Raw genomic sequence first — 13,585 nt, 5'->3', positions numbered from 1 at the left:
TGCCTCCTGCTACAGCCAAGTATTTCAGACTCATCAGTCCAGAGCACCTGCTGCCATTTTTTTGCACCCCAGTTCCTATGTTTTTGTGCATAGTTTAGCCTTGTTTCCACGTCAGAGGTATGTTTTTTTTTGGCTGCAGTTCTTATATGAAGACCTTGTCTGGCCAGACTTCTCTGAACAGTAGATAGATGTACCTGGGTCCCACTGGTTTCTACCAGTTCTGTGCTGATGGCACTGCTGGACATCTTCCGATGTCGAAGGGATGTAAGCAAGATGTGTTTTCATCTGATGCTTTAAATTTCCTTGGCCAACCAATGTGCCTACACTCCTCAACGTTACCCGATCAATGGTGTCCTCAGTGCTGAGAAATACAGGCAGATAAATATCCATCATGCCATTAGGGAATTGTGTGATTGGCCTCAAATTTATTCTGCAGAGGAACAATGACACCAAACATACAACCAAGAAAAGAAGTCCTGAAAGTGATGGTCTGGCCCCCTTCAGATCCCTAATCTCAACATTATCGAGTCTGTCTTTGATTACATGATGAAAGTTAGACAGAAGGATTTGAGGCAACCTACATCCACAGAAGATCTGTGGTTAATTCTACAAGATGTTTGGAACAACCTACCTACTGAGTTACTTCAAAAGTTGTGTGCAAAAGCACTGTTTGTACCTAGAAGATCTAATGCTACAAAAGGATAGTCACGCCAAATATTGATTTGATTTGGATTTATATTCTGTTCATTTACTTTCTGTTTTGTTATTTAATAAAAATAAACCATTTACACTTCTATTTCTGAAAGCATTCTTTCACAACTGCCTATAACTTTTGCACAGTACTGTAAATCTGAGGATATTGCCTTATATTCAATACCCTTTTAGCTCAAGAATGTTTAAATGTGCGTGTCCATAGACTGACCTTGAGCTTCTGTTCCTATCTGCCACATACATAATTAATTAACAAAAGTTTTTTTAACCTTGTCAGTATTGATTACAGAAAGAATTACCTACTTGTAGGTAGTATTGTCTGATATTAGCTCTGTATTTAATCGGCAGAGGGAGAACACACTCGTTGCAAGACAGTCCTTACTTCAAAAGTCGGTGGCCTCATGGCATTTGCTAAGAAACGCAGTACCTGTATCGGATGTAAAGCCTCATTAAATCACGATGGTGAGACAATGGTTAATGACTGATTGCTTAATATGTGTTTTTAGCACCCTTATTATGGAAATCTATTAAAGGGTAAGTTCACCTTTTGAAGAAAAAAATTATAAATGTACTATTTTTTGCAGGTTATAAAAAATAGCATTTTATATTTCTGGTTGAAGGAACCTGTAAAGTATTGCACCAGCGATTAGCAGATTGCTGGTGGCATGCGGGCTTCCTGCAGACCTTTCAGTATATCTGCTTGCCCATACAGCATGTATGGGCAAGCAGGTATACTGACAGGAAGAATCTGTAAACCACCACAGCACTCACAGCTGCTAAGGCTGTTGGTACTTGTAGTTTTCTCATTCACAGAGGACTGTGAATAAGTGATGCTACCCGGTGGACGGAGCCCTGCATGGTTGTGTTTTTCAAAAGATTTAACAGCTAGCAGTAGGAGAAGATCCCCAATAGCTGTCAAAGTGGGGGAACAGGAGCCAGTCCATTCATAACATGTTACATGTTCCACCCTGAATATGGTAATATGAAAGGTGAACTTATCCTTTAAGCACAGTTCATTAGCCAACGCAATGTGACATAGCGTGTGAGTAACCACCACATCTGTGTATTCTTACACTTATCTCTCATGTTAAAACTCTAGTCTGAGTGTTTTCAAATCCATTCATCTGCTATACCTTGCTGTTCTATATACTTATGTCCATCTGACATTAAATGCAGACCAAGAATTAGTTATAGTCAGGAATTACAAGTTCACAAAAAGACTTTAATAATGACAGAATGAAAGCATGGAGGTAAGCATTGGTTACCTTGCCTTAAGTCTCGTATGCATGATGAGAATATCGGACGAATGACCATCTGGGTTTTTTGTTGTGTTTTTTGTTTTTTTGCAAATATTAAAATTGGATACTAAAGTTCTGAAAATTCTCATAAAACAGAATACAACTTCAGAAGTGATGTAATGTATTGTATTGTATTATAATGTATTCTTTTTTTTTCTGGGATAGCGCAGTCTTGGTCACACAATATTTTTATTTTTTATTTTTTACAGATGAGTACTGTACTGGTTAAACAAAAATAGTTTGTTCTGTTATTGTAAGAGAAGATTTTTCGTGCTTGGCCCTTCAGATATTTCAGATCTCGAAAGCTGTGTACTAAAGTTCAGATTGTTGGACGATCACTCTGAAAGTGCTATTTTTTGTCCAGTATTCTCATCGTGTGTGCGAGGCTTTACCTAGTGGAGCAATACTTTAAATTTAATGACATTTCATTTGTCATATCCTAGCCAAAATATTCCAGATTTTAACTTCCCACCACACTATTGTGTCCTTGCTTCTGGAAATTCCTCTTTTTTAACACTCATTGTTGATGCTGCAAGTCTGACTTTAACAGACCAAGTGTTCTGGAACAGCAAAGGTACTTTTCCAGCTCCCTCTGCTCAGTGGGCTGCAATGAGATGCAAGGTTCAGGCCTAATTCCAAGGCATGCTTTGGTTAATTGATAAAGTATTATTAGTGCTTGTGGCCAGTGTTAATACTTTTTGGTGCTTAACCGTTTTGCTTTTTCGCATTTATGAGTTATTTATTAAGTGAAAAAGTTAATTTGAAAATCAGGCTTACAGTATATGTCTTCTCAAAATTCCCCTTAAAGTGGTTGTAAACCCAAATAATCAAAAATAAACTGACCAGTCTGCCTCACACTGTAAAGCAGAAGAAAACATCTGTCCAGTCAAGGAGCAGCCAGTCTGTTAAAATCCTCCCCTTTTTTCCTACATTGAAAAAACAGGACATATCCCAAAAAATTGTGTTGCTACATCCCCTGCACATACTATTATGATTATATTATTATACAGGATTTATATAGCGCCAACGGTTTGCTCGGCGCTTTATATTATAGACTATAGAGGGATATGCTTTGTTCATATTTCACATCTGAGGTTTACAACTACTTAAAGTATAGCTGATATACAGCAGCCTGAACTGGTAATAAAGGTCTAGGTCACAAGACCTAAGAACATTTATAATAAGGGAAATATGCAATTTAGGATAGACGTGAGTCTTTTTCGGACTGGATTACTAAAGGCAAATAGGCTGTTGAATTTTTCCTTGAGGTGCAGCTCTGCTGACTTCTAACATCCAGTTATGCGCAAGCAAAGCACTATTGTTTTTGTTTTTGCCACACTCAGTAACCTAACAGAAAATTCCCCTGCAAAGTGAACAACCTATTTGCCTTTGGTAAATCAACCCCTTTATCTTCATACTCATTCTGAGTCAGTACTGAATACAAAGTACTAAAGCGGGGGAATCGACATAACAGCCATGCAGTCGGTCTTTTCATGGAGAGGTTAACTATGACAGCATCCATGTTTTTTTCATGACAGGTTTCTTTTATACTGTATATCCAAAACACTTGCACTCATGTATAAAATAGTAAGAGTTAAAAAAACAGCTAGCACATTCAGTTTCATATGTTATAAATGCAGCACTAACAACATTTTATAAGCATAAAAAGTTGTAAACAAACAACCCCACCAGTACTGATTTAGGAAGGGTACAAATCCACACAGAATTATCAGATTGTTAGTCCATGCAAAGTCCTCATAGATCTGCAAGTGCTGGTGCTTGGAAAGTAAGGCATAGACAGAAGAATCCTCCACCATCCACCCAAAGACACAGCCTCTTACCAAAGGATTTGACCACCCTAAGGATTGGTCAAATCGCACAGTTTTCAGGCTCAGATGATGGCAAGCAGACTCCCAAATCTTAATCATCAATCGGTCCTTTGTGTGCAGCACTTCTCCAATCTTATGTGAACCAAATCTCTGTCAAATACCACAGAAGAGAACAGAGCCAGCTCATAGTTTAGTAAAACCGCAAACCATCATTTATTCACAGTAATGCACTTACATTCATCAGTATAAAAGCCAGCATATCAATACAATGTTTCCAACCAACAAGATGGCCGCAGTGCATGATGAAATCACACTCTGTGACTCCACCCTACACGTTTCATCAACAAAAGACATCAGTGGGTGTGGCCAGTCAATTGCCTTACGCGCTGTGCGTGTGTATGTATGTATATATATATATATGTATGTGTGTGTGTATATATATATATATATATATATATATATATATATATATATATATATATATATACACAGAGAGAGAGAGAGACTGGAAGGACTCTCCCTCTCGATCACGATGTGTTCCAATCTCTGGAACCACAACCACAGGCCAGAAGTAAGAGAGCATCTGGGGCCAACAATATCCAAAAAGTGTTAACTGTACTCCAAACACCAGATATGCTCCCCAAGGAGCAATATCTCATACAGCCCATATACCGGTTGAATGAAACAACTTGGTATATATAGAAAACAAGAGACAGCCATATAACCTCTGCCCCGGTCTCAAGTCTTTTGCAGACTCTAACAGGTTTTCTTCTCAGATTGCCCTGTATTTGGCTCCATCCATCTTCCCATCAGCTCTGACCAGCTTCCTGCCCCTGCTGAAGAAAAGCATCCCCACAATTTGATGCTGCCACCACCATGTTTCACAGTGGGGATGGTGAGTTCAGGGTGTTGTGCAGTGTTAGTTTTCCACTACACATAGCGTTTTGCTTTTAGGCCAAAAAATTCCATTTTAGTCTGATCTGACCAGAGCACCTTTATGTGCCATTTTGTGGTGGTCTATAACATAAAATCCCAATAAAATACATTAACATTTTTGGTTGTAACATGACAAAATGTGGAAAATTTTCAAGGCACTGTAAGTTGGTGAGTTGGTTCAGTCTGTAGAATACCGTACGTTGCAAGCAGCATTTAGCGCTGTTCAACCGCAAGTCATGTCCAGTGACTTTCAGCTCAGAACACCCTTTCAAAATGGGCTTAGAGAGGACCACCTGATAGCATTTTGAAAAGGTCTAATGGACTCCCTTTCCATGCTTGTCTGAACCAAGGCATAATTAAAATATGAGGGCTTCTGTAAGGCTATTTTGTGCCTTACTAATGATTTTTAGTTTATGGCTGAGATTTATTTTAAGGCCTTGAGTCAAACTACTATTTTCATATTCACCAATAAAGCTTGACAGGAAAACACAGCAATTTACAGTATGTTTATTTTAGTGTGTCTGCTGGGGTTCTTTATTTTCTTGGAACAGTTTTCAATTTCCTATTATATGCTGAGGAAAGTTCCTCATTTTTTTCTGCTGGTTTTGCTTAATCTCCCTTCTAAACAGAGGGAAAAAACAAGCAGCAACAATGGTGTAATAGTAGAAAGTCCAGCCATAATGACAGCTAGTTTTGTGGTTACTCTTAGTGTGTTACAGCTCCTGCAAGCAAAGAAAATCTTGATATGGGTGTTCCCGAAGACTGCTCTTGTTATTTCAGATTTGGGTGGAAGCATACAAATGCATTTGCCCTTCTTATGTCTCTCTGGGGTTGATTTAGTAAAACTAGAGAGTGCAAAATCTGTTGAAACTGCATATGTTAGCCAATCTACTTCTAACTTCAGCTTGTTCAATTAAGCTTTGACAAAAAAAAAACCTGGAAGCGGATTGGTTTCTATGAAGAACTGCACCAGGTTTTTGCACTGTCCAGTTTTAGTATTGCAACCTCTCTGGGTCTGGTGAGAGCTCTGTATCTGTTACCATCGTTGCCATCTTTCTTTAGCTAATGGGAGGGCCATTAGTCAATTTGTAAACAATATAGGGAAACCGTATAATTTTTCAAATAAGTAATACTTTTTTTTATAATTTAAAGACTTTAAAGTGGTTGTAAACCTCTGGCATGAAATACAAACAGAGTATATCCCTCTATACTGCGTACGTCTCAATCCAGAGCACTAAGTGCTGTTTCTCTCTGCTGCTTTGTGGCTCTGCTATCGGTATGGGTCACTTATGACAAGCTTTCCTGACACCAAGATGTAAAAAGGTGAGGGTGCTCCAGTGCACAACCTGTGATTGACAGCCTCGGGTGCTAGGGGCATCCTCTTATATATTAGCCAGTGAAAATCCATATGTGCAGATTCACTAGGCCATAATAATCTTTTTAATTTCACCACAAATGTTTGCTCTCCACCTCCTGCTTTCTCAAAGCCCAAACAAGCTGTAATAATTCTGCACTTTGAACAGCTTTAGAGAAGTGCAGATAAACAGGTAAAACGTATGTATGAGGATTTCTTTCATCTCTGTGTTGCACCTAAAGCCAGTCATCTCACTTGGGTATATGTAAGGGTTTATGATTTTAAACTTAAGTCAACTGATTTTGTCTAGAATGAAATGTCATCAGTCTGCTGCAATCTTTTCCATGCTCTCCTCTCCATCAGTGATCAGACTCACTTTGTATCCAGTTGAAAACTGAGAGGCTGCATAATGGGGATGATGTGTGTCAGACATTTTTTAAACATTCAAGAACTGCACAGGCACCAGGTGTTACACTAATACTTTTCTGAGCATGCCTGCACCTAAGTAAAGGCCAGTTCCTATTTATTTTACCAATGGAGAGGATGGAATTGTGTCAGTTTTACATAGATTTGGTTAAAAAGAGCTATTTTAACTCCAATATATAGTTGTGATCTACCCATGCCAGCTTCATAGTATAAGGAAGGTGATGACTGATTACAGCCTGCTTTTTGCACACTGTGTGCCATGTATCTACTTGCAATTCAAACAACAATTTAGCTTCATGAATGTAATTATGAAACCAGTCTGAGCTCCCTCTCTCCTTTTAAAATACAGCTCTGGCGTGCATAGAATGGAAGGTCAGCGGTGGCATTACTGTACATTATTTAGTTAGAAAAAAGACACAAGGCTATCTAGTTCCACCAAAAGAAAAAAAATAGCAAACCTCCATATACACAATCCTATACCCACATTTGATGCAGACAAAGGCACAAAAACCCAATAAAGCATGATCCAATTTGCTCCGACAGGGAAAAAAAAATTTCCTTTCTGACCCCCCAGGAGGCAATCAGATATTCCCTGGATCAACTACCACCGATGTTATTAACTATAGTATCCAGGTATATTTTGTGCATTAAGGAATTCATCCAGCTTTTTTTGCAGGAAAAAAAATGTGTTATTTTTTTTCCACAGGAGCCTGCAAAGCATTGCACCTGCAATCAGTGGGTTGAGGATGCAATGTCAGGCACCTGCCAATACTTCCTTCAGCCTTCTGCCTGTAAGTCTGTTTGGGTTTTCAGTTAGAAAGTCAGGGGCAGTATCTATCGACTATGAGTCTGCTGATTTCCACATTCGTAGTATACTGAGAACTACAAGTCTATCTTCCGTGGTGTCAGATGGGAATTGTAGTGAATGAATAACACAGCTGTATGGATGGGTCCCTGCACAGCCATGGTAATTTAAAATGAGACAGGAGAAGGACCCCCTGCACGCTGTGGTGGTGGGGAGGCAATTCTGAGGGTGGGAAGTGGTTGCTTAGGAACATGTTACATGTTACACCCTAAATAGGGATGTAACTTGTAAATTGTTCCTAAAGGTGAACTTAGCCTTTAAGCCCTCTTCAGTACTTTTTCCCTCCTGTCCATCAGAGTACAGTACATAGTAGATGCTACCGTTAAAAGCTTGGGAGTGCAACTTTCTTATACTGTATTTCCCACTCAGTACAAAGATTTTAGATAACACTATCTGAAATAAAAATATTATTTATGTATTTTGACGGAATACATCTTTAGACTAGTGGTTGCTTTATGTAATAGTTCAAAGTTATCATGAATACACGAGGAGAATGTATTACAATGAATGTATCATACTGCTACAGTATTGGATGCCAAGTATAGGTAGTATTAGTATTTGGCAACGTAAGGGATCTTGGTTTTACTTCTGTTTCCTAAAATGACTTGTGTTACACATTTCTCGTAATATGTCTTAATATGTGTATGCAAAATTAGAAAGTGGGAAGCTGTCGATCAGTCTTTGTTATGCTATTTCAATGATAAATTAACATCCAGCCATTGATCTACTTTGACTAAGACTGACTTCCTACTTAAAGTGGTTGTATATCCCTCTATAGTGTGTTCTTGTCTCAATTAAGAGCACTAAGGGGGAGAGTTACTAAAACTGGTGCACAGACCATCTGGTGCAGCTGTGTATTTTAACCAATCAGCTTCTTGGTTTTATTGTCAAAAATTAATTGAACAATCTGAAGTTAGAAGTTGATTGGTTACTGTGCACAGCTGCATCAGATCCTGTGTGCACCAGTTTTGGTAAATCTACCCCTAAGTGTCATTTTGGTCTGCTGCTTCGTTCCTCTGCTATCAGGCAGTGGTGTGTTTAGTTGTTGTGCTGCCCCAGGCAACACTGAAATTGCACCCCCCCCCCCAGGCCCTTTCAGCTCCACTCTCTGCCAGCCAGCTTCCCCCCCGGCCCTACCGCTGCCACTCTCTGACATGACCTCCCCCCTGGCCCTGTTGCCACCGCCACTCTCTGCCGACCACCACCCACCCAGGCCCCACCACCACCATCCTCTACCAAACTCCCATTCTCTCACTAGTTCTGGAAGTGTCCTCCGTGTGCTCTCTTGGGCTCTGCCAGTTTCTCTCTCTCTCCTCTCAGGACTGGACCTTCTTACTCTATCCTGCCCCATCCTCCCAGTAGCCTCTCTTGGGTTTAGGGCTGCCGCTAGAATCCAGGGGCCCCCATAGTGTCTACCTGACAGGGACCTCCTTCCCCCCCGTGAAAATATGAAGATTATATTATCACTAAAAATACACAAAATCATTATTAGCAGACAAAAACATAACATAACTTACAACATGATAAATCTAAAATATTAAACTGTACTGAGTTAATAAATAAATCTCTCCTAGCACAAATCCCCCCAACCCTCCTACCAGCACAAATCCCCCCCAATCCCCCCTCCCAACACAAATCCCCCCTCCCAGCACAACCCCCCCAATCCTCCCTCCCAACACAAATCCCCCCTCCCAGCACAACCCCCCCAATCCTCCCTCCCAACACAAATCCCCCATAACACCACCTCTTCCAGAACAAATCCCCCCCCAACACCCCCTCTTCCAGCACAAATCCCACCCTAGTCCCTTCTCCTAGCACAGATCGCACCCAATCCCCCTCACAACACAAATCCCCCCAATCCCTCCTCCTAGCACTCTACTGTAATCACCCCCCGGCACAAATTCCCCCCATTCCCCCCTCTTAGCACACATCCGCCCCCCCCCCTTCAAGCAAAGACATTTCTCCCAATCCAACCTCCTGGCTCAAATCCCCAAAACCTCCATTTAGCACATTTCCCCCATTCCTTCTTCTAGTAAATACCACCCCTCAAAATCCACTTCCTAGAAAAGGTAGAGAGGAAAGAGCCTACCTACTCCAAGGGTTGTTCATCTGTGATCAGCAGGAAGTGTGTGTGTGTGTACAGTCCCATACGGTCTATCAGTGACCCTGTCTCATGTGCTGCATGGACAAGCATTGCTCTGACAGGAGGGAGAGCCCAGAGAACACAACACAGCTCTCCTCCTGGCTCTTTCCTCTCTGCCACGTCTCCTCTCTCTGCTCCAGGCTTTCCCCTTGTCCTGGCTCTGTGTGCGTGCAGGGGAAGGAGCTCACTGCGAGTGTCCACACAGGAACACCAGGGCACCCCCTTGATCCGGCCAGGTCTATCTCTCCCTCCAGCAGAGAAAGCCAGTGGGAGGGAGAGGGGGAGACACCGTCTTTCAGCTGCTGGAAGGAGAGATACAACGTGCATCGTTCTGCAACTGCTCTCCCCCACTACTCGTTCCTCCTGCTGTCTGGGCCACCTACAGGAGTACTGGTGGTACCCCTCTGATGGTGGCCCTGCATGGGTCAGTCTGCCGCTGCTCACCAGGTCCCTTCTTCCAGGGTGCTGCCCCCCTAAAAATTGCCGCCCTAGGCTAACACCATGTTTGCCTTGCGGTAAATATACCGCTGTTATCAGCATTAATCACTTCTGAAATGGTTTTCCTGACACCAAGAGAAAAAATGGTGACGGAAGTGAAGTCCAGCAGATTGACAGTTCCAGCTCTATTCCTATGAGCTGTGTGAAGGGGGTGTGTCTCTTCCCTCCAACTCTTAAAATTCTCCTCCATGAGTTCTGCAGTGTGTTATTTCAGCTCTCCGCCTCCTTTTTTTTCTGAACTCTCAGACAAGCTTTATAAATTCAGCACTTTGAACGGATATAGAGAAGAGAAAACCTGCAGATAAACGGGTACAACTTATGGAGGAGAATTTGTTTCATCGCTGTGTATCACCTGAGGCTGGTAATTTCACTGGGTATATGTACAGTGGATATAAAAATTCTACACACCCCTGTTAAAATGTCAGGTTTCTGTGATGCAAAAAAATTAGACAAAGGTAAATCATTTCAGAACTTTTTCCACCTTTAATATGGGGGGAAGTAAACATAACAAAGTAAAATAATGTAGTTGCATAAGTGTGTACACCCTCTTATAACTGGGGATGTAGCTGTGTTCAGAATTAACAACTTGCCCTCCAGAGGATAGCCTCCTTCCTGACCAGGCCATTCTTTGCGTTATGGCGCTGCGTTACTTAAACTGACAATTGCGCGGTCATACAACGCTGCACCCAAATGAAATTTAAATCCTTTTTTTACCACGAATGGAGCTTTCTTTTGATGGTATTTGATGGCCTGTGCGGTTTTTATTTTTTGCACTATAAAAAAAAGCGACAATTTTGAGCAAAAAAAAACAATATTTTTGACTTTTTGCTATTCAACATGTCCAGTAAAAAAATTTTAAAAATCAAATGTCACAATTTTAGGTCAAAATGTATTCTTCTACATGTCTTTGCTAAAAAAAAAATTCAATACATGTAAATTAATTGGTGTGCATGAAAGCTATAGTGTTTACAATTGGCGGTATATATATTGGGATTTTTTGTATTATTTTGTATTTTTACTAGTAATGGCGGCGATCAGCGACTTATAGCGGGACTGCGGCGGGCATTCTGACATTGGGGGGAATGGACTTGATGTCACTGACAAATACAGTGATCAGTGCTAAAAAAAAAAAAAAAAAAGCACCGACGCTGTACTAATGGCACTGGGCAGAAGGGGGTTAACATGAGAGGCAATCAAAGGGTTAACAGTGTGCTGTTTTACTGTAAGCTGTGCCTGTTTGCTTCTCTGTAAGCACATTGCTTTGGATGGCTGTGCTGTGCAGTGTGCACGAGCTGATGGAGAAGAGCTGTTTTGTTTACAAACAGTTCTCCCCATTGGAGATGCTAGACAATCACCAGGCGCCGGTGAGAAATCACTGTCCAGGACCCGGTGATTGACAGCGAATGGCGGCGCACCTCTTACCCGGAAATGCAAAATCGCGTATATATATATATATATATAGTATATATATATATAGCAGTATTTCTACTATAGGGCTGTCGGGAAGAGGTTAAGCAATCACATTCAAAATCATGTTAAATAGGAGTCAGTATACACCTGCCATCATTTAAAGTGCCTCTGATTAACCCCAAATAAAGTTCAGCTGTTCTAGTAGCTCTTTTCTGACATTTTCTTAGTCACATCCTACAGCAAAAGCCATGGTCCACAGAGAGAGCTTCCAAAGCATTAGAGGGATCTCCTTGTAAAAAGATGTCAGGAGAAGGGTACAGAAGAATTTCCAAGGCATTAGATATATCATGAAACACAGTGAAGACAGTCATCATCAAGTGGAGAAAATATGGTGCAACAGTGACATTACCAAGAACTGGACGTTCCTCCAATAGATGTGAACCAGGCCTAAATGCGAAACGTACATTTGTGTTAAAGGTGTAAAAATATTAACAAACTAAGAAAAACAAAAAAAAGTTTAAATATTAATAGTTAATAAAATAGAAATGAACAAAAATTAGCAGAAAAATAATCGTTGAATGGAGAAGAATAAGGAGAATATTGGGGCTGATTAGAGTAAAGTAAGGGTTAATAAGGGGAACATTTAGCCTGGGTTCACACTGATGCGGTCCGGAATTTACATAATTTTCTGTGCGAATTCCCCACTGCACCCCGTTCATGCGAACCGCTGTGGGTGTGTATGTTAACTTAACAACACCCTAAAATTAGTCCGCAAAACGCAGTGCGATGTGCAAAATTGGATCACATAGGTGTGAATACCCATGCGATCTGATTCTAGTGCGAGCCAAAAAAATGGTCCTGCACCTTTTTCGGTGCGGTTCGATTAGAGCCTAATAAAACCGCACCCGCACCAAAAAAGGTGCAGCTCCAATTGCACCTCACACAAATCGTATGTGATTTGCACAGGAATGTGGTGCGGTTCCTGTGCGAATCACATGCGATGTACATGTGAACCTGGGCTGGATGAACAAAAAAAACTTTTTTAATTTGTCAGGTTTTTTTAACTGACTTGATCTGCAAATCAAAGTTCCTCCCTTTGATCTGTAGATGAATGAACAGAAAGATACAAATATAGGAATGTTACTGTGTATCTTTTTGTATTGATGGTTGAGCAGTGTTAATAAACATTGCTAGACTTTTTTTTTTTTTCCTATTTCTTTTTTTTACAGCTCCAGCTGTCGGAACCTTCTCTGTTTACTCAGCAATGCGGCTTTGATTTTTTTAGAGCTGAGTTGCTGGAAGGGGGTCCCAGTAGCATGGCAAAAAGACCGGAACTCCTACACACCCTGTGTGCAGTGATGACCTTTTTTTTTTGCAAGTTTTTAGCATGCCCAGAGTCTGCAACTGGTTAACGTATAGGGAAAATGAACGCTGGCTAAAGTATCTAGCAGAAATAGTAGATTGTTTGCTGGACAGCATAGCATGATCACAGCATTCCACTTTTAAATACAGTGGGGCAAAAAAGTATTTAGTCCGCCAACAATTGTGCAAGTTCTCCCACTTAAAAAGATGAGAGAGGCCTGTAATTGGCATCATAGGTAGACCTCAACTATGAGAGACAAAATGAGAAAAAAAAAACAGACAATCACATTGGCTGATTTGGAAAGAATTTATTTGCAAATTATGGTGGAAAATAAGTATTTGGTCACCTACAAACAAGCAAGATTTCTGGCTCTCACAGACTTGTACCTTCTTCTTTAAGAGGCTCCTCTGTCCTGCACTAATTACCTGTATCAATGGCACCTGTTTGAACTTATCAGTATAAAAGACACCTGTCCACAACCTCAAACAGTCACACTTCAAACTCCACTATGGTGAAGACCAAAGAGCTGTCGAAGGACACCAGAAACAAAATTGTAGACCTGCACCAGGCTGGAAAGGCTGAATCTGCAATAGGCAAGCAGCTTGGTGTGAACAAATCAACTGAGGGAGCAATAATTAGAAAATGGAAGACATACAAGACCACTGATAATCTCCCTCGATCTGGGGCTGCACGCAAGATCTCACCCCATGGGGTCAAAATGATCACAAGAACGGTGAGCAAAAATCCCAGGA

General features: G+C 40.9%; 1 protein-coding gene across 1 annotated transcript in view; it reads left to right on the top strand.

The window, feature by feature from the left end:
- Positions 1-13,585, top strand: part of POLD1 (DNA polymerase delta 1, catalytic subunit) — a 224,719-nt gene that overhangs the window by 161,027 nt on the left and 50,107 nt on the right. Inside the window, exon 24 of the mRNA XM_089671586.1 lies at positions 1,060-1,173. Within this exon, the coding sequence (XP_089527712.1) occupies positions 1,060-1,173 (114 nt within the window). The remainder of the gene's footprint in view (positions 1-1,059; positions 1,174-13,585) is intronic.

Source organism: Staurois parvus, unplaced genomic scaffold (assembly GCF_062004578.1).
Source record: "Staurois parvus isolate SC_StPar_1 unplaced genomic scaffold, SC_StPar_1.0 ptg000108l, whole genome shotgun sequence".
In the NCBI taxonomy this organism is placed as follows: Eukaryota; Metazoa; Chordata; class Amphibia; order Anura; family Ranidae; genus Staurois; species Staurois parvus.
This window is presented reverse-complemented; position numbering and strand designations above follow the sequence as displayed.